This window comes from Anabrus simplex, chromosome 3 (assembly GCF_040414725.1).
Source record: "Anabrus simplex isolate iqAnaSimp1 chromosome 3, ASM4041472v1, whole genome shotgun sequence".
Classification (NCBI taxonomy): domain Eukaryota; kingdom Metazoa; phylum Arthropoda; class Insecta; order Orthoptera; family Tettigoniidae; genus Anabrus; species Anabrus simplex.
In genome coordinates, this window is record NC_090267.1 from 142,391,085 (window position 1) to 142,413,111 (window position 22,027).

General features: G+C 38.4%; 1 protein-coding gene across 2 annotated transcripts in view; it reads left to right on the top strand.

The window, feature by feature from the left end:
• Window positions 1-22,027, top strand: part of mei-P26 (meiotic P26) — a 451,952-nt gene that overhangs the window by 349,480 nt on the left and 80,445 nt on the right. For both annotated transcript variants that reach the window (XM_067142736.2, XM_067142737.2), the window contains exon 12: window positions 5,959-6,122. In XM_067142736.2, the coding sequence (XP_066998837.2) occupies window positions 5,959-6,122 (164 nt within the window). The remainder of the gene's footprint in view (window positions 1-5,958; window positions 6,123-22,027) is intronic.

Consider the following 22,027-nt stretch of genomic DNA (forward strand, 5'->3'; position numbering starts at 1 on the left):
TTCTAACTCGTTTGTCTTGCATTAGATGACTATTTCCTGTATCCAGTACAGTTGTTTTGAATCAACTCCAGATAGTTTCAGTGTACTTCGGCATTTCATTCTGGTGGGATAGCTGTTCACTTAGGTCTTCCAGTACTGTTCTCCAATATTTGCGTCATGGATTTTGCCAGTATCCGATTTAGGACTGATAAATGATTTTTGATCTTCCTTAATTTTAGCGACCAATGGATTATGATCTGATGAAACAACACCAGGATAAGTCCTCACTGACTTAATGCAGTTTTCTTTTTAACCAAAATGTAATCAGTCAGATTCCTCACAGTCCTTGACTCAGTTTCAGCATTTGATATCTAGGTGTACAATCTCCATGCTGGTAACTTACAGAAGGTATTTGTCACAATAACGCTCTTCTGTTAACAAAATTGAATAAAACTGTCCCTGTGATCATTTCTCTCACCTAAGCCATGATTGCCAATTATGTCCTCTCACATGCCTTTTCCCACTTTTGCATTGAATTCTCCCATTAGTATTATTACTGAATTTTTGGTTATTTTTAGGGCTTCATCAATGTCTCCATAAAACTTTTAAATATCAGTATCAGTCCCTACCACATGTGGGAGCATATACAGTAGAAGTCCGTTGTAGCGAGAATTCATAACAGCGAAAAATTTACTCGCTATAACGGATTATCGTTATATCCGATTTTTGCATAAAAGTCGGAAAACCCCCATGCACATTAAAATTGGTATGAAACGGCAATCAGTTTGTTAAAATCTTGCATTTCCACAGATGATATCCACACTACGGCTTACTTGTTTGTTATTTTACGAAATCCGATGCTACGTGAAAGTATGTGTTAATTTCATTCTGAAAAAAATATAGTACCGTATTTCTCCAAATCCAAGATGAACGATGAACCCCACTTTTTCCTTCAAAAAATTTAAATCAGTCTCAAAAAGTACTTTGTAAAATCATATGAATGCCTTATTGTACAGTAGGCCTGCGTATTTTTAGACTTTTTGGATGCCGAACATTGACTTTCGTCATGCCGTGGGTTTTTTTTTTTGCGGCTGCACAATTATTCTTTATTTCCGCATAATATCGACTAGAACCCGTTGAAAATTTGCCGGCAATACCTTTTCCACGTATCTTTACAATACGATTTTCCATCACGAAAATATTCCTGCTGTCTATAAAACTTAATTTTACTAAGCGCCAAGTACTATACGCGAACCTTTGCTTGAGCCCTGAGCTCCCTAGTGCTGAATCGGTAGACCTCGGTTTTCTTCGACATCCATATTGGCAACGTTTGAAACACAAACTATGAATCGCTTATTCATTGCTGTGCGACATCTGGCGTACACTTTACAAACTAATACTGTTGTTGTTTACACAGCAAAGCCAAACTATATAATTCATGCTAGTAACAAGATTTGCATTGAGAAATGTTATATAATGTTAAATAATGTATGTGTGACAGTTTTTGACGTAAGATAATAAATGTTTAGAAAATTCATGTCGATCGATCATGTTATCGATTCAATTCAGATTTCATTTCCATCCAGTTGGCAGTATAACCGGAACCAGCGGCGCTCCCTCCTTACTCCGCACCCTGTAAAAATCAGGCTCATTAAAAGGTTCGCGTCTAGTACAATAGACGCGTTATAACTCCGCCACTGAGTAGCCATTGCCTTTCTAAGAATTCGAAGAGTCACATGTTTTGATGTCATTCTGCAGATTTGAGAAACGTTTTTATAGAGACCAATGGAACACCATTCTCTCTTCACTTTTTCCTGAGATCCAGTGACGTTACACTGTACAACCGGTTGTCGCGGCTACCGATGTATAGTAAAGAGGCGGTCGTTTGTCAATGAGTTTTGTGCGCGTGTGAAAAGAAGCAGCATGGTTACCGCGGTAGTTGCCAGTGGTATCCATTAACTTACTGTTAGGCCGCGAATGCAACAACCCTTGAGTTTTCGCATGAGATTCTGAGAAAAAAAAGTCTTGGATTTGTAGAAATACGATATCACTCCAGAGTTTTCTGTGGCAAATACCTCAGTTTTCTTCTTCAAACAGTGTCGCCTAACCTAACTGTATATGTATCATGAAAAACATTTGAAACGCGTGTAGAGAAATGATAACCACCTCGCGAAAAATGTACATGTAAATAGCCTTTTCGAAATTTAATTAGACGAGAGAAGATAGCAAATATCCTCCGAAATCAGTGATGTACTCTGCCATATCTTGAGGCGTATCCCATTCTTACGTAATTTTCATATATAACATTAAAATTAAGATATCGTTTACTTCAGTCTTTATTTTCAACGAGTTAATAACTGCTATCGGCCACGTTATTTACGCATTTATTATAAAAACGTGTTATCCTCTTTCATTTCGAATTTTCTTTAGAGAACAGTACTCGACGGGTATTACTAATCTACTCCAACATCACCTTTGAATGTAAACGAGAGTGCTCGCAAATGCACAAAGTAAGAAAACTATACCGTACCGAAGATGATCGATCGCATTTTGTTGGAAACGTTTCAGTTTTCTTATTCAGACAGCGTCAATTTTTCCTAACTTAACGGTACTATACGTATGATGAAAACATATTTCAAGCGCCAGTAGAGAATTGATAACCTTCTTGCTGTAAATTTTCTTAATAGCCTCTCCGTAATTTAACCAGACGCGACAAAATATAAACTAACCTCTGAAATCAATTAAGCACTCAGCCATATCTCGATGTGTATCCTATTACTTAATTGCAGTATTTAGCCTCAAAATTAAGCAGTTGTTTAGTCAGCCTTAATTTTTAACGAGTTAACAACCGTTATTACATGTAACTAATCTCATGATTAGACCCGTATTGAAATTTGTTATAAATGCAAATTTATATTGAATAGGTGGATTAAAATAATCACTATATTGTAAGCATTTAACAACCGTTGTCAAAAACACATCAGATGTAAGGTTTTCAGGCGTTCGCTCTATTAACCAGCGTTTTGTCTTAGGTCTGACACTAGACTCATCAGAGTGGGATGTGTCAGACCCTACCCACTGACACTGGGGTGTAAGCAGGTGAACTTATCAGAAGCCCTTATAAGAAGTACAGTCTGATAACTGCATACGGGAGATAATTCTCCACAATGGAATTATTGCCCATGGAGGGAATTAGATATTTTTCACTAATAGAGCATGTCAAAAATGTCAAAAACATATCAGATGTAAGGCTTTTCAGGCGTTTGCTCTATTAACCATATCACGAGGGCGAAACGCTGGCAACCAGGAATGAGCTAGCTGGAACATTTATAATGTCCAATAACGGACCATTTATATTGGTATTATAAATTTACTCATTCGGAACAAATATCTCAGATTCCCTATGGGAATAAACATCTATATCAATATGTTCTCTTTCATTCCAAATTTTCTTTACGGAACAGCTGTCGACGGGTATTACTAATTGACGCCGACATCGCCTTCGAATGTCGACGAGAGAACTCGCTAGTGCACATAGCGAGGAAACGATGCTGAAGGAAATTGATCTTATGCAATATCATCGCTGAGTGCATAAATATCGGTAATGGGAAAAATCATGTGCGCTTAATCGCTCGTAATAACGGATGCGTCAGTGATAAGGCTCTCGCTGTAACCGAAGGACGATACACAGTTTAATATAGGAATTTTGAAGGGGCAGAAAACAATCGTCGCTATAACGGAGTTCTCATTATATACCGTACTCGCTATGGCGGACTTCTACTGTACTTGTATCATTTATATCAAAAGGTTTCGAGTTTAACTTGATCAATAAAACTCTGTCCGATAATGGAATGATGGCCTTGACTGCTTTATTTTCTTGCTTACCCAGTATGATGTCAACTCCATTTAAATGATTTGGTTATCGCCATCGCTGTGTCGACACGACGTAAAGCAAATTGAAACAAATTTGTTCATTGTTTCCTGAGTAATAGATAAAATGATGTTTGATTCTACAACTATCTGATTCTGGGCATCACATTTTGCCTATTCCCAAGGTGTTTATTTGAAGTCTTTCCATTTCTCTGACGGTGTTATGGATCTTTCCTCCTTCATACATGCTTCTTACATTCCAATTGCATATCCTCATTACGGCCGACGCGGAGATTCTTAGCTCCCCACCCCAGCCACAGAAGGTCTGCCAGGAGCTGGAGGCCGAGGTATTTGTTGAGCCATACTGATGATATCCTGGGGAAAATTAATTGAGGTGGTTTCCCGTTGCCTTCCTTAATGATATTTTATGCGATTCATCAGTCGTCCTTAACATAGGGAACAGTCGGTTTTGTTGCCTTCTCTCAGAGGAACAGACGCTACAGCTGATATCTGCTTCCAACTTGGATATAGATACCTTTTACTCACTTAACCCGAGCACTGGACTGCCTCTTCCACTACCACCACAATACCAAAAACCTTCCTCTCCGCTGTAGGTACCGTTTTGAGGTCTTCCCTCATAACGGTGAGTTGAGACCCTTAACAGATGCTACACTTCGGGTCAGTGTGCTCTGGGTCTCGCATGGGCAGGGTCGCCACTCCCAGAGTAGAACTGTCTCAAAAGTGTCTCTACCTGCTACCCTCTTTTATGTCCCAAAGCTTTAAATTTGTACCAGATTGTCTTTTACTATTACCAATCATGGCATGATTTTGTAAACACTTTTTTACCTCTTTTGAAGGTGGTAATGTATCCTCTGGAAGGACTTCGTATGTATTCAATGAATGTTGAATATACACATAGGCATCAGAAATTATGCTAGACAGTATGGTTCTATTCTCTGTGCATCTACTTTCCTCGACTTCTAACCTCTAGGTACTATGGCGCAGTCCTTTTCTTTTCTGCTTATGATCTATTGTAGTTCCACTGAGCAGATTCTCTGTATTTGGGCTAGGTGATGCCCCCTCCCTTTCTTGTGCCTATTTACAATGTCCATGTCTTGTGCATATTGTATTTCAGCCTGTGATATTGATGATAAGCTCCGAGCTCAATTTAACTCTCCTCAATGACTCAAGCCTACGTTTGACTTAAATGTAATGTTTACTGCTGGCAGCTTACGAGCCTTTACAGCCGTAGGTCTAGGCCATTGTAACCTTGCTCCATACAATAGCTGCAGCGGTGTTTCATGTTGTAACAACAAGCGCTTCATAACATGGATTTCAAAAATAAGTGGCTGGTGATAGCGTTGGTTAATATACTTTCTGATCCTAGAATTATTTGAAATTTTTCAATGTAAATAATTTTTCCAATTCATTTTTGCAAAGTTCAGCAAGTATAATAGAGCACCTGTATCGAAAGATAATATACTGCTAAGAGTCTGGTATTGTCAATTCAGAACTTAAATAATGTGGCATGGGTTGAGGAGAATTTTCCTTGGAAGTTCCTGAGGTCATTAGTACAGCTAAGGGGGAGGAATATGTATTTGTGCAAGAGATTAGACAATATGATTATAACGTACCATTTGAAGTACAGCTCATCTACATTGAACACCATTGTCTGTAAAAATTAAGTTTCTGGAAGAAAACCATAATTTAATTTCATCAACTGCAAATGCTAAAAACATTCAAATACTGTAGGCCTTTTCAGTCATAAAATTATCAGCGTTTCCCCTTTGAGTGGCAGTGAGCTCATCAGTTTGATTGCCAAAACTTTCCAAGAATCTGGCAGCTAGTGCACCATTGGGACACCACTGCAAGCCTCCTATGTAGGATAATGCAGTGATGGTGCACTAGGAGAAGCATACACCTTTGGCTTTGATCTTTGATATGTATTCTACTCATCTATTCATCCTTTCATCATCTACTATATAATCTTCTATTGTCAAGGGATACATATTATAGAGAAGCCCTCTTTTAAACAAAGAAAACTTATTCATTTCATACTTTTAATCGGATCCTATTCTATCGGCATGTATCCGTTTTCTTTCTTCATAGGTACATAGATATTGTTGCAGGACTTGCAGTTACTTCGCAGGGACACATTGTCGCAGTGGACAGTGTTTCTCCAACTGTGTTTGTAATTTCTGAAAGTGGCGATCTCCTGCGCTGGTTTGACTGCAGTGATTACATGAGGGAACCCTCTGATATTGCAATCAGTGGTATGTATTACATTTTTATGTCAAATAATCTTTATCATCCTTTGTTCTTAAGAGTTCTGTGAAATGTAAATTTTGAATTGTGGTATTTTTTATTTATTTTTTTACATTTTGAATTGTTCCACTAAATATTTCAAGTAACTAGTTTCAGGGATAACATGTCTGCATTAGTTTTTCCTTAGATTTCTTAAACATAGGTATTCTTTAGCCAATTTTTATGGTGATTCTAGATATAACATACATTTTTATCTATCATATCAGGCTTTTACAAAATAAAAATTGTTTTAAACGTTAGTTAAGCTCAAATATTGTAACACCACTTCACATAAGGACTATTTCTTAACTCTAAAGAAGTGGTGTTATAATTATTTTTTCTTCTTCTTGATATGGTAATGTTACAGACATTGCAATTCATTACTGGAAGAAGATTTTTTATCTCTTTTAATGGTGAATGTGTATTCATATGTAGTTTTACCTTAAGATTAAATATCCAATGAAGACAAAACTCATACAACCAAAGACATAAGTATACGTAACTATACTTTAACCATGACCCATAAGTGCTAATGAACACTATCTGTCAATAAGTTTCATATATATTTCAGTGGAATATTAGTGATTGTGTTGTATAAGATTTTATGTTTTTCTAACTGGTAATTAACCTCTTAACATACCAATTATTTACAAAATTGTGATCTTTTTTTACCTAATTTTTTTATTGTTAAAATGGGCTATTTATTGAAAACTAATGACAGTGGTAACAATAAAAATACATTTTTCGAACTTAACAATGAAATATAAGCCACCGAAAAGGTCCTGCTTTAAAATCCCGAGTATACTCGTGATATTTTTTACGGGTTCTAAAATAAATAACACAGCACTAAACAGATGGCAAGTAATACAACATGACACTCAATACTGTTCAAATGTGTGTGGCTGTGTGAAGTGCCCTAAAACAAGGATCAACACACAATGCTACATCGCTGGAAAGCCGCGAAAACAAACTGCCTGAGTCACCGACATCCACTACGGTTGAGTCAGAGACATCTGTTGGCAAAAATAGGACCCTAAAGTAATAATTTCATAAACATCTGGCGGAAATATTGAGAAAGAACAAGAAACGAGTATATTCGGGCTTTTAAATTAGGTACCGACCAATGAGCGACATTCCCGAGTATACTCGGGATTTTATTTTATATAAATATATAAAACTCGGGCTTTCATGTTAAGAGTTTAAGACTGAAGATGATCCATTATACAGGGTCAAAACTAGGCCCTTACATCGAATAAAGATATTTGGTATTTAATCAAATGGTATTAAATAGGTGGAACTTCCTCCCTCTGTCATTTGACACTACTCTTTTGTCTGAAATCACCCAAAATAAGTTGTGCTCCTTTTCTTTAAATCTTTTCCAGTTCTCATATCAAGTAATCCTGGTAAGGGTCCCATACGCTAGAATCATACTCTTATTGGGGTCCTACCAGTGACTTTATACGTTCTCTTCTTCACATGCATACCTAAACCTCCTCATAGCCATAGGAAGAGATCTGTAACATTTATTTGCAATTCCATTTATATGATTTTATTTTAACACCTAGGAACTTAGAGTGACTGCAGCAAGTTACTGCCATCCCATCAATACAGCAATTAAAACTGAGAGAGCTTCTCCTCTTTGTGAAACTTACAACCTGACTTTTCTCCATCTTTACTTTCATACCAATATCTGCTGACCATTTCACAACTTCAAAGTTTATCATTTTCATATTCTGTATCGATGACAATATAAATATTGTAGATAAATGGCGTAATCCACCTAATCAATACAATATAAAATTAGTACTTCAATTTATTTTAATTATGGTACTAATTTCGGCCTATTGATATTAGGCATCATCAGCCATAAGGTCTTAAAACATTTAACAAACTACTTGGTCGTACATATAATAAAAATAGATAGCATAACACTTGCAAATAGTTTGATCTAATATTCAATATACAGTAGAACCCCGCTTAACAGAAATGCTCTGCCAAATTGTATTTTAATATTTTGTTTGTACCCTCTCTTTCTTAGCTGTCAATATCAGTAATTCTCTCGCTATATGTGCTGAGAGCTACTAGGCAAACCCTAAAATATCATGACTTATACCAGAATGCACGTGTAGCATAAAACAAAACAGTTTCTTACCCTGTAGTTCATTCCATGATACATTTATTCTTGAACAAGCAAGAATTATTACTATTACTGCATTATTATTATTATTATTATTATTATTATTATTATTATTATTATTATTATTATTATTATTGTTGTTGTTGTTGTTGTTGTTGTTGTTGTTGTTGTTGTTACCGTGGGTGGTGGATCAGCAGAGGTGAAAGAAGGTGCCGTGGTGAATGGTTCTAACTACCAAATCAAAATTAATTGTAAAACTTTTTTAGAATTTCAAACTCAACAATCTTTCACTAAGTGAACACAATAATACATCAGGTACAATGACAAACTAGAAACAAGATAAGAAAAATCCCAATTTTAGTGACTTTTACACTCTTGGGCTACGCGCCCCTAGTTTTACAATTTTGAGCTCTTAGCTCAATTTTACTAAAGCACAAATTTTAATGCAAGGGCAGAAATCCCCTAATGCTTGGAGCACATGCTCCCAAAATGTCAATGTCAAGCCTCCCAGAGGCACCTTTACAACACTTGAAAAGAGCTGATCCACTCTGTTTTTCAAGCCTCTTAAAGGCAATACAAGACTTTTACAATTAATTACCATCAAGGCACAACTTACAAAAATGACACGGGGGTATCTTGTACCCAACCTACTGAGCCTTAGCGGAAAAAGAACAGGTTAAGTAAATGGCCCGAAATACCAAAATAAATGGAGGTGTGTACTTGCACTCCTAAATACTCATTCTAAAACCTAAAAGGCACTAGGCCGATGAAACAGGGGCTATTCCCAAACTATGGAGGTGACTCGTATAAGAATAATTTAAGACATTCCAGAAAGGAAGAAAACCAGTTACGAAACGTAGTCGCCTCAAACCAATATGAAGAGGAGCTCGAGAGGGTACAGCACACTCTATCCCCGATTTACAGTTGAAGATTTTATGAAGTTTCACCTATCCGTCGGGTTAAACTGTGGAGCTAGCAAAAAGAGAAGATGTTAAGTGGCCATACCTTCAAGAAGTTAATATAAAGAACCACCTAATCGATACTTTATTTTTTGCCTCAGGCACTTACAGAACATGTTTCGACCACTTGGTGGTCATCTTCAGCTGTATAAAGAAAAAACTAAGATGAAAAAACATTAGGATAATAAGCACAAGTGATACTCTTAGGTTATAATGAAAATAAAACTGCTGTGTTGACTGTTTGGTAAAAGTTCTTTCGTGACTCCTTTGTTACAAAATGGCGGTCACCTGATCAGGACATCTTGCCTCTCGTTCTTATTTGGAAAAGATGTTTATTCTGCGCTGTCCAGATGGTCTGTCTTTGAGCGCGACTAGTGTAGTAGCGATGTGACACAGTCTGACAGTTCGTGCAGTACTCTGGAGAGAAGGGAAGTAGAATTCTGTCGTCATCTAATATATCAAGTGAGGGAGGAGGAAGATTAGGCTGTGCTTCTGCGATGTCGTGTTTGATTATATCTCTTGTCCGTCTTGTCTGTTTCCTGTCTACCCATTCCAAGTATTTACTAATATGCTCGTATAAGATGTTTTTTTGCTCGTTTTCGTTAAGATTCTGGTCACCATTCTAATTTATTAAGAACGATGTGGATGTTTTCCAAGTTGTTCATTAGACTTCCTTTATTCATCATACAGCTGATTTGAAGGTCCTGTCTGATATTAGTGAATTTGTGGTTAGTCTCTTTCATATGAGTTCCCATGGCAGAGAATCTTCCATATTTTTCTGCATTGACTTGTTCTTGATATCTAATTAAGAAGTTCCTTCTTGATTGTCCCACGTAATTTTTTTTTTTACACTGAGTACATGTTAGCTTATAACTGCCAGATTCCTGGAATACGTCATCCTTAAGTTTATTAGCTTTATTGTGATTAAAGAACCTATGTTTTGTGTTGCTGTTGGTAGAGAAAGCTACTTTGGTGTTGTGTTTCTTGAATAAGTTGGTGATCTCATGAATAAATATAAATATAAATATTGCCAACCCAAAGATGAATGAACAAAATTTAGTAATGGAAAAACTTATGAATACAAAATTTCTTCAAATAAGGTTCTTTCACTTCGCACCAGGGCGCATGATCATACTTTGTGTAGTGACATCTGTGAGAGAATGTCCACACTTTTTGATCAATGGAAAACAAGGCAAGTTGAAATTCACACAGTACTGGCAATTTCATAATCACAAAATTATGGTAGTGACATCTTCTGAGGAAAAGTTTAAGTAGGTCTAGTTCCAAGTTCAGTGTTTCTCCTGTAGAGGAGTTCTAATTGCCGCAAGATTTAAATGTGCGGCGTAGAGGTGTACCTCCTGGTACAGACCCCCCCCCCCCTCCAAATGTCCTTCCAATCTTTTTTTTTTTTGAAGTAGTCAGTTAGCAACTCGTTAAACTTCAGCTTTAGAGTGTGTCTGTTGCTGCAGAATGTGAAATTCATATGAATATTTTTGACGGCAAGTCCTGCCGCCGCTGCCGACATCCAGTTTGATTATAATACCAATATAATGGTCCATTATTGGACATTATAAATTTTCCAGCTAACTCATTCTTGGTTGCCTGCGTTTCGCCCTCGTGTGCTAAGTTAGGCTCGTCAGTTGGGACTTAGCACACCACCCACATAGCTCAACTGTGATTGATAACAAAGCAATTCTGTCAGCTTATGTGAGGGGTATCAATGAACAAAAGGAAATTACCAAGGACATGTTGTTTGCTAGAACTTTGATCACTGATACAAAGGGATTGTCGATTTTTGAAGTGGTGCAAGGTTATTTTGAGGAAAAAGAGATTCCCCTAACAAACGTGAGCGCTTGCGCAACAGACGCTGCTCCTGCCATGACAGGTCGTCACGCTGGGTTTCTAGCCCACCTTACGGAAGGAGTGCCAGAGGTCATCACTATTCACTGTGTCATTCATCGTCAACACTTAACTGCAAAAAAATTGAGTGGTGTCCTGCATGAAAACCTACAACTGGTTATTACTGGTGTCAACAATATCAAAGCTAATTCCCTCAATGACCGTCTGTTCCGACAACTTTGCCATGAAAATGATGGGGAATTCGAGCGCTTGCTTCTACATACAATCGTGAGGTGACTTTCCAATGGAAACTGTCTGCGCCGTTTCTTCGAATTATTTGACACGGTTACTGAGTTTCTCGACACGTCTCATCCTGTTTTAAATGAGAATTTGAAGCAACGCAAGTTGGAACTTGCGTACATTACAGATATTTTTGAAAAAAATGAACGAAGTCAATATAAGGCCCCAAGACGAACCCTATCAAGGCCGAAGGAATTATTTCATTATTCATTGCCAAGTTTGACACGAGGTAAATATTGCCCGTAAAGAGCAGATTCAATTTCGGATCCTTAAAAGGTGTTCAGTGTCAGATAATGAGACTCCTGAACTCCAAGAGGACAAAATCCTAATTTTTACTGATCACCTTGACCAGCTAAAAACTGACATGGAATCAAGATTTGAAGACCAAGTTACAAATTCCAGATTAAATTCTGGATCTCATTTGAAGCTGTGGATATGCTTGATAACTCTTTGCAGACGGAGTTTCTGGGTCTGAAGTATGACTGTGAAGTGAACATTGTTATCAAGCAGAATGGTTATGAGTTAGCCTGAGTGAAGCTTATAGACACTTATCCACAACTGTGGGAAAAACGTGAACCACTTATCTCGTTCATGTCAACATATTTAGTTGAAAAAGGATTTAGTTCTGTTGTCCAGCTCCTCCCAAAACAAAGAAATAAGTGGGACATACCTTGTATGCTTCAAAGGAGACTTGCGCCTGAACTTGACGAACATAAAGCTGGATAGTCAAGCTTTAGCTGAAATCCACCAAGCACAAGGCAGCCATGGAAAAGGTAAAATAAAACAATAACAAAGTTTTAAAACTTTCATTAATTTTCAAATTTTACCTGTCACCTTTTTCAATTTTTCCAGATTCCAATTTAAAAATGAAAACAAGTACTCCTTTTTTTAAATGTACTTCAATGATATTAGTTTATTATTTCACTTCTTTGTTCTTAGAAAATATCTGTAAAAATGTACATTTAATTTTTTTTTATTTTAAGAGTGACCAGATAAAACTCGTTTGATTGTTTTCAAATACGATAATAAAATTGTTTAAAATAATAAAGCTATTTACACATTACTTCAAATTAAAATTAGGCGTTAGGTAATCGCACCAGTAGTGGACACTTTAAGGATTTTTTTTCAAGTAATTGTTTACTGTGCTCTTATTTGTATATTATATAATTTAAAAATTAAGTATTCTTATACACGTAACTATCCCGTATTAATTTTTTTGCTTTGTAATCACAACTGCATAATGGAACATATTTAATTACAATTTATTCTTGAGGCTGAAAATGTATCAATAGTGGACACCGAAAAAATTTAGATATTTAGTAGTGGACAGGCTGCTGTGTCAGTAGTGGACAATGTATATAAAAATGAATATATTCATTAAGAAATCGCTTATTCTACACAAAACTCACATAACTTAAGTTCTGATATTTACATATGACAAATAAATGAATTAATACTTGAAGTATCACTATGAAATGTAAACATAAAGCATAAAGAAGATAACTTAATTCAAGGAGCTAACTTATTTGTTACATTGTTCTCATTGAATACAAACATGAAACATTGCGAACAAGCACAGTTTAAACTTAAAGAAGCATTGTTACTTTTGCCACTATTATTAACTGTCAGTCTATATCAATGCTCATCGGAAATTGGCAGCGATCATCGCGCCCAAACACTAGAGGTTTAGGAAGCCTTGATTCTATTTCAGAGGCATCAATTTTTCGCACATCTTTGTCATTTTTACCGAATACACTTTTCATCCTATTTAGAGGATTGAACACCATCACTTCTGCTAGATCGTCATTTATTACACTCATAATTTTGCACACACATTTGTATTTTCTTTTCTTACCAGAAAAGGTAACAACTACAAAATCGTTCTCCAGTAAAGGTTTTCTTTCCTCTTGCCTCTCATTTTCAACGCTATTCTGACTTTGATTTTCGTATCTGTCCTCCCCGACTGCTTTCGATGTTTCTTCAAATCCTTTTTCTCCTTGTCCTCCTCCTTCTTCCTCTTTATCTGTCAATTCTTTAACTGCTGGACTTGGTCCACTAGGTTCATTTGAAGATGGCTCAGCATCTTCCTGTAACAGCAAAATTCCTTCTTCGTCTTCCATAATGTCCTCTATGTCAAGACTAATATCGTTGATACTACTACTGCCCGATGGTACCCAAGAACCTTCATCATCTGATGATGTCTCTTCTTTCCATGTCATTTTCTTCTTTCGTTGCCTTGTAGTCTTCATTTTAATAGCTTTCTCTTCAGCCTTCCTTTTTTTTTCAGCAGCCTGTTCTTCTTTCTTTCTTAATCTTGCAATTGCTCTCTCTCTTTTCAGTTCTTCTTGTGCTATTTTCTTCTTTTCTTTATTTTCATAATACTCCTGCCAAGCTTTCGAGGTGACCACGGAAGGTATGATCTCTTTTCTGTACCTTTTGGTAGTGGTCTTTCTGGGTTCAGGCCAGAAAAGAGACCTTTTAAAAGGACTAGGTATTTCTTCAGAGCTTTGATTGTTGTTGCGGCTATTGTTGATATTAGTGTCAACAACGGTACTGCTGGTGTTTGAATTACCGGGTCCTTCATTCTCATAGTGCTGGTTATTTTCAGTAGAGGAATTATTGATAGCACTGGAGTTACTTACATCATAATTATTATCCTGCTGGTGGATAACTTGAGCACCTCCAATTGAGGAATCATCCCTTACGGATTCATCACAACTGACGGATTCGTTGTTCTCAGTTGTTATGTGATTCACGATGTCCGATTTCATCTGGAGCCATATATTAAAGAGGGACAAGTCTGTAGGCTCAACATCTCCAGAGGACCCTGCAAACTCAAATAATGCCACTTTTTCAGGTCCCATGTATTTACTTAACACTTCGAAACCTATCCTTACGTCACTTATCTTAAGAGTCTTTTCCAACTTCTTGTTGCCTATTGTGTTTACTTTCCTCCTTACAATACTGGGTGCAGTGGGGTCCCACGGCACCAAACCACATTTGCGAAATCCATTTTGGATTATGGAAGGACTTATTTTCTCATCCAATACCTCCTTTAGCAATGGGCAAAAATCCTTCTTTTTTAAAACAGATGTTTCTATGTTTTTGAGGCGCCACTCATGAACTTTTGCCCTCCAGTTCTCTTTAAGGGATCTGAATACCGCAACATCCATCGGTTGTATCAAATGAGTCGCATTTGCATGGAGTGCAACTAAAATAATTCCATTTTCCTCGCAGAATTTGCTCGTATGGAGAGTTAAATGTGACGAGTGTCCGTCAATGAACGGGATGACTGGTCGGGGAATGTTGTTCCTGGAAAGCCAAGGATGAAATACGTTGCATATAAATTCATAGAACAAGGCCCCTGTCATCCACCCAGAATCCGATTTGCCCAGGCCCCAGTCTGCAGGTACACTGTTTACCAACTCCTGTGGGATCCTTTCATACTTGAAAACAACTAACGGAGGTGCAAGCTGCCCCTCAGCATTGGCCGTTATGAGTACAGTCAGACATTCCTTTTCGTCTGGATTAACATGCTGATATATGTTTTTATCGCCTTTTATCGCAAGCACCTTATTGCCCTTTGGGTTTAGGAAAAACGCTGATTCATCGGCATTAAAAACCCTGTTAGGAATGGATAAAATCTCGTCCAACCCATGATTTTTTAGATAAGTGTAAACTTCACTAAACCAGTTATGGAGTTGTTCCTGTTTGACACCGGCCCTACTTGCAGTTATATTCTGCGCTACCCTTGTAGCGACAGAGGGGTTTCTTCTCTGGAAACTTTCAAACCAAGTTCAACCAGGCCGGTCATTTTTGAAGTTATTAGGTCTCCCTAAATCTTTAATCAATTTTTGTACACTGTCTAGCAGGTCATCTCTGTTCACAGGAAACCCTGCCTCTGCTGTGGATGCTACCCATAGAACTAAGAGGTTTTCTTCTTCTTGTGATAGCACTGGAGAAGGTCCCATTTTCTTGAATTTGTAGGTGTCATCTTTCACGTATCTCCTCAGTGTCGTTCGTGGTACTCCATGATTCTTGGCAGCTGTATTAAGCGGAACCCCGTGACGGACATCATTTACTGCCCCTCTGATTCTATCTTCTTCATAAGACCACCATTTTCTCTTTTGTGATGCCATGTTTCTCAACCTAGACAAATACAGACTTAAAGTTGATAAAAACAACATTTGTATGAAATATCATGTGTTGTCCACTATTGAAACGCCTCATTTCACTACCTGGACACTCGTCGTTTAGTAGTGGACACCCCCTGTCCACGACTAGACAGGGTAACTAAAAAACATCAGAAAAAGCACAGTCTGTGAATCAATAACAGGAGATTTGATTTTTAATTCGACACTGGGTAAACATAAAAAGTTTATTTTCACTAGTAGTGGCCACCTCTTGTCCACTACTAAACATATGCCATTATTTTGTTTCAGTAGTGGACACCTTATTTAACGGGCTTGGGAAACTCATAAACATAAAATAAATGTCTTGAAATGCATCATTCAAGCCTATGCTAATAGTATTTCATGAAAACAATTTAGTATAACCAACTGATAATAGAGTAATTGTGATTAGTACTTACCAACTACCTTAAAGAAATGTACAGCGGAGTCACATGTGATACCAGTTCAACTGAGACGCCATTACTAACAAGCGCGGGAAAGCCTCCCATGGTGCACTGGAAATGGGTTAGTGCTGGGTATCGCCACTAGGGGGTTCGGTCTATTAATTGAACTTCGTGTTTGGGCAGTGGAGCAGTCTCCAGACTTATTATACGTATTTTAAGTTCAAAATGTCCACTACTAACGCCGTGTCCACTACCGGTGCGTTTACCTTACAGTGAAAATGAAAAGGGGGCGATAAGTGTTAGTCAACCTTCGGAAAGGGGAGATGGGCCACAAAAGGTTGGGAACCACTGCCTTAAACTAAAAAATATATATAACCTTCTAAGCTCCTGCTGAAGTTTAGCGGCAATGAACCAAAAAAAGGACGAATTATACAAGTTTAACTTGGGAGATGTGGACTCTAAAGATCCTCTCTGTGGCTGGATTGCTCACTAATAATGTAACAGGAGTAAGGATATCTAAAATGATGCACGGCCCATGAAATCTGGGGGCAAGCTTGCCCGCGGGAACAAAGTTGATCTCCTACTTTTAGATTGGTGGGCCTCCATCCACGATCATATCTTTCCCTAACCTTTTCATGAGAAACCTTAAGATTGGCCTTAGCCTTCTTCCATAGATCTCTGATATTATCGGGATCTATTGTCTCTGGCAGAATATCACCAAGTGACCAAAGGTTAGAGAGCGGCATGTTAGGCACAAACTTAAACATTAAAGAAGCTGGAGTGAACTTACGAGATTCATGAACCGCCAAATTCAAAGCGAAGGCCAACCAATGCAGGGATGTATACCACCTGGAATGATCATCATGATGAAAGGCAATGAGCGCCGATCTCAGATTACGATTGACCCGCTCAGCCAGAGATGGTGGTTGAGGATAATACCCCGACGTAGTTACATGGGAGATAGACAGATCAAAACAGAATTTACGGAAGAGATTGGAGGTAAAGGCTTTAACATTATTAGAAACTATATATATAGAAGCAAAGATGGTATTTAAACAAGCGATGGTGGACTGAGCAGTAGCCTGCTTAGTCGGAAATAGCCAGGAAAATCTTGTGAACCCATCTACACACACAAGAATGGATTTGTTGGCATTCCACTTAGATTGGGGGAAGGGTCCTACGTAGTCGATATAGAGGCATTCCATGGGGCGCGACGGTTGATGAGAAGACAATAAACCTAGCTTAGTGGACAAGGTGGGCTTACTAAGCCAACAAGATTTAAAAGCTTGTACCAATTCCCGAATTTCCCCGTCCATAACCTTCCAAATGAACATTTCTCGGATCTTTTCTCTGGTTTTGAAGATGCCTAAATGCCCCCCCCACCAATGTGGTCTCATGGTAGTACATGAAGATCATAGGTACAAGAACCGCTGGAACCACAACTTTCATCTTCTGATCATGCCTCGACGGGCAACACAAAACCCCATTCCTCAACACATAAGGGAGGACATGTTCTCCAGAAGAAAAGGTTTCTATAATAGGAGCCAACACTGGATCTTCACGTTAATACTTTTCAATATCCGAAAACAACATGGGGGCATCAGTTAGAATGGCATTTACACCAGGAGGTATGGCCTCGGGGAGAGAAGAACTATCTTCCAATTCAGAGGTCTCCACATCATAAGCGAACATGCGGCTTAATCCATCCGCAACAACATTTTCAGATCCTCTGATATGGCTAACATCAAACTGGAAGGCCGAAATCCTGATGGCCCATCGGGCTATACGACCAGTACGACGCGGCCTAGCTAAGACCCAACTTAAAGCTTGGTTATCTGTTTCCAAGTCGAACTTGACATGTTGCAGATAGAGGCGGAACTTCTCTAGTGCAAATAAGACTCCCAAACCCTCAAGTTCATAGATGGAATACTTGGCTTCTTGAGCTGATAATGTCCTAGATGCATAGGCGATGGGTCGCCTTCCAAGTTCAGTCTCTTGAAGAAGCACTGCAGCCGCCACCGGCGCGTCGGTTTGGACGATGAATTTCTTCGAGAAATCAGGCATAGCCAGAACAGGGGCATTACAAAGAGCTAATTTCAGGTCTTTGAAAGCGGCTTGTTGTGAAGGCCCCCACTCAAATTTGACGCCTTTCCTACGAAGTAAGTTCAAGGGCGCCGCTCTGTTAGCGAAGTTAGGAATAAATTTCCTGAAGAAATTCACCATGCCAATGAACCTGGCAATACCTTTGATGTCCTTAGGAGGTTTGAAATCACGGATGGCCTCTGTTCTAGTATGATCAATGGAAACACCATCGGGCGACACAATATGCCCTAGAAATGACATGGAAGGCTTAGCAAAAGCAACCTTAGATAGCTTAACAGTTAACCCTGCCTTACGAAGGCGATTAACGACCTCTTTCAGATGATCAAGGTGTTCTTCAAAGGTCTCAGAAAATACGACGACATCGTCAAGATAATGGTATAAGTATTCAAACTTGATGTCAGAGAAGACCCTATCTAGCAGTCTCATGAGCACAGCTGCTCCCGTAGGGAGCCCGAAAGGCACGCGGTTGTACTCATACAAGTTCCAATCCGTGACAAAAGCAGTGAGATGTTTGGATTCTTCGGCTAGAGGGATTTGATTATACGCCTGATTAAGGTCTAATATGGTGAAGAACTTAGCTTTCCGAAACCACTAAAAATAAGATTGAAGGTCGGGAAGAGGCACAGATTGTAACACCACCTTCCGATTTAAAGCCCTATAGTCAATCGCAGGCCTGAAGCCACCTTGGGGTTTTGCAACCAAGAAAATAGGCGAGGAATTTGTCGACTTAGAGGGCTGAATTATACCATCTTTCAGCATCTGATCTGTGATCTCTTTCAGAGCCTTCATTTTCGGAGGAGATAACCTATAAGGTGGAAATCTAACTGGGATGGAATCAGTAACCTCAATCTTGTATTCAATAAGTTCAGTAACACAAGAGTATCAGAAAAAACATCTGGAAACGACTACGAATACTCTCAGCCTGCTCCTCAGGTAGATGTCAGGTCAAACAACATCTCATCCTGGGTAGGCGAAACAGATGAACATGACACAGAATTACATTTTATACAAGGTAATTTTACAATTATTGGCAAACTTGAAGGTGCACGACTTGCTCTGAATGTCGAGCACTAGACCGGTACGAGACATGAAATCCACTCCTAATATAATGGGGCAAGACAAGTGCTTAGCCACAAATAGTTTTAATTTCCAAGGGAGAGGAGTTAGCCGAAACACAGTGAACCAAAGACGAACAATAATTGGGAAATTTACAGACAGACTTTAATTTAAAGTACCATTCAGCCGACATAATAGAACAAACACTCCCAGAGTCTAATAGAGCAGTTAGCGGTTCATTATTCAACTCAATTTTCAGAAAAGGTACAAGTGCGGGGGTCTCCGCCGCAATCCTAAGACATTCTTTGGGACCTTCGAATGTTAAATTAAAAGAGCCCTGTCTTTTCCCTGAGCTTTCACTGGGTTTAACAGGGGCTGAGCCTGAAGAAGGTGAGCGCGCTGACTCAGCCAAAGCCACTACAGTAGAACCTCAATAATTCGAAATCGGTTAATTCAAAATCCCACGTAATTCGAAGAAGCTCTCGTTCCCGGAAACATGAGATACAGTTTTGCATGTTATTTAAATTGTTTAATTCGAAATACGGATAATTCGTAATTCGAAGTACAATGTCGGCCCCATTACCGAAATTCAGACTTTTAATTCGAAACTGCCTTTACATTTTAAAACAATAGTATGTTACAGAGTAATTTCAACTCGAAATTTATCCGCGTCATAATAGAACGCGTGTTCCGGAACGTGAAGGGGTAGCTTTCCGCACTTACACTCACTTCGGTGGGTCTACAGTGCGCTTCATGATTGCCAAGTTGAATGAAATCGGAATTCTTTTGTATTCAACCTTTTCAGGAACGCTGTAATATCACGCAACAGGCAGTATGCGGGAAAACAGAATCCGCGAACACTAGCGATGTTACACTGAAAATCGAAGAAGAAATACGTGATAGGATGAAAATTAATTACAGAAATTAGGGATTGGCTGAATTCAAAACTGGCAGAAAGAAAAGATAAATATTGCCAACCCAAAGATGAATGAACAAAATTTAATAATGGAAAAACTTATGAATACAAAATTTCTTCAAAAAAGTTTCTTTCACTTCGCACCAGGGCGCATGATCATAGTTTGTGTAGTGACATCTATGAGAGAATGTCCACACTTTTTGATCAATGGAAAACAAGGCAAGTTGAAATTCACACAGTACTGGCAATTTCATAATCACAAAATTACGGTAGTGACTTCTGAGGAAAAGTTCAAGTAGGTCTAGTTCCAAGTTCAGTGTTTCTCCTGTAGAGGAGTTCTAATTGGTGCAAGATTTAAATGTGCGGCATAGAGGTGTACCTCCTGGTACAATTATTATTATTACTATTATTTGTCATGAAGATTATGTAGACTGGTTAATGTTGCTTCAGTTGCAGGAATTTCATCTTCTTTACTGCTCGGACTATACTGTAGCTTCTGTTAGGAAACCATGAAATCCAGCGACCCTTCTCCATTTATATTTTTCTTACACCCAAGGTCGTTCCACTGGCCTTGCAATTTCATACTGTAGTTCCAATGCTTTTCTTACCTCATTGCAAAAGAAATTGTTTCATTATTTCAGATTGCTTTGCGCTTTGTTGAACAAAGCAATGAATCTACACTAGCTGGTGTATTGTTGATTAAACGGTGGCGTGACATAGCTGCACAACAGCACTTCACCAAGAAAATTCAGGAGAAAAACACTGATGTTATACAATGAGTGACATCATGTAAACATTTTAATGTTAATGTACAGTATCCACCTTTGCTTAACAGAGATTATGCATTTTATTTCGACATTTAACTTCGAAAAACATTTACCATGTGTCATCCGAAAAGAACACGTCAACCGAAGTGGCTCCGCCCCCTTTATTTTGGATAAACGGGATTCTTCTGTACACTAAAATAAGTCACTGTCTTCAGGATGTAACATAACACTTGAAAATTCTCATGATTAGAGACACCTGTTCGTGCTGAAAATTTTTGCATTATTTTGTCATTTTTTAACAGTTACTTCGGTATATTTTTAGATATTTTAGTTGTATTTCGTCACTAATTTCGGTAAATTTTATGTCCACTTTTTCAGCAGTAACAGGTAAACCAAGAACTTAGTTGGTAACACATTTGAAGTATAACAACGTATTTTTGCATAAGAATATATATGCGTGAGTTATGCTTCTGCTTAAAACATACAGTGAAACCTTGATTCTCAGTTTTTTGAGGAACCATGACAATTAAACGTACAACACAGGAAAACGGAAAATCCGGGAATGAATGAAACCATCAAGAATTTGGCTAAACATCACAAAAATGAAATATGTATAATTATAAACTCCTAAACCAAACCAAACTACAGCCCCAATGGGCCTTTGCCTGCTAAGCGACCGCTGCTCAGCCCTAAGGCCTGCAGATTACGAGGTGACGCATGGTCAATGCAACGAATCCTCTCGGCCGATATTCCTGGCTCTCTAGATAGGGGTTGCCATCTCACCATTAGATAGCTCCACAATTAGAGGTAATCATGTAGGCTGACTGGACCTGGAACCAGACTTATATCCAGGTAAAATTGCCTGACCTGGTCGCAGTCGAACCCGGGCCCTCTGGGTGAAAGGCAGGCATGTTAGACCGCGAAACCTCATTAATTACCGGTACGAGAGTTCAAAATCTCGATACTTTATATTCAGTTTTACAGGGGAATCTTCATCAGTTTCCCGTGAAAACTTCTTTCAGTTCAGCAACTTTGATTAGGCTAACCAAACTCTTCGAGAAATCTAATAACGCCAAGCCAAACGACAATCGACCACAAGTAGTTTTTAATTCTCTCATCTAATAAAATAAAGCACATTAGATACAAAAGCACCCAACATGGTGGCAAAATCCCTTCATTTCTTAATCTTTCATTGTAATTTGGTCTCCAGAATACTGTTCG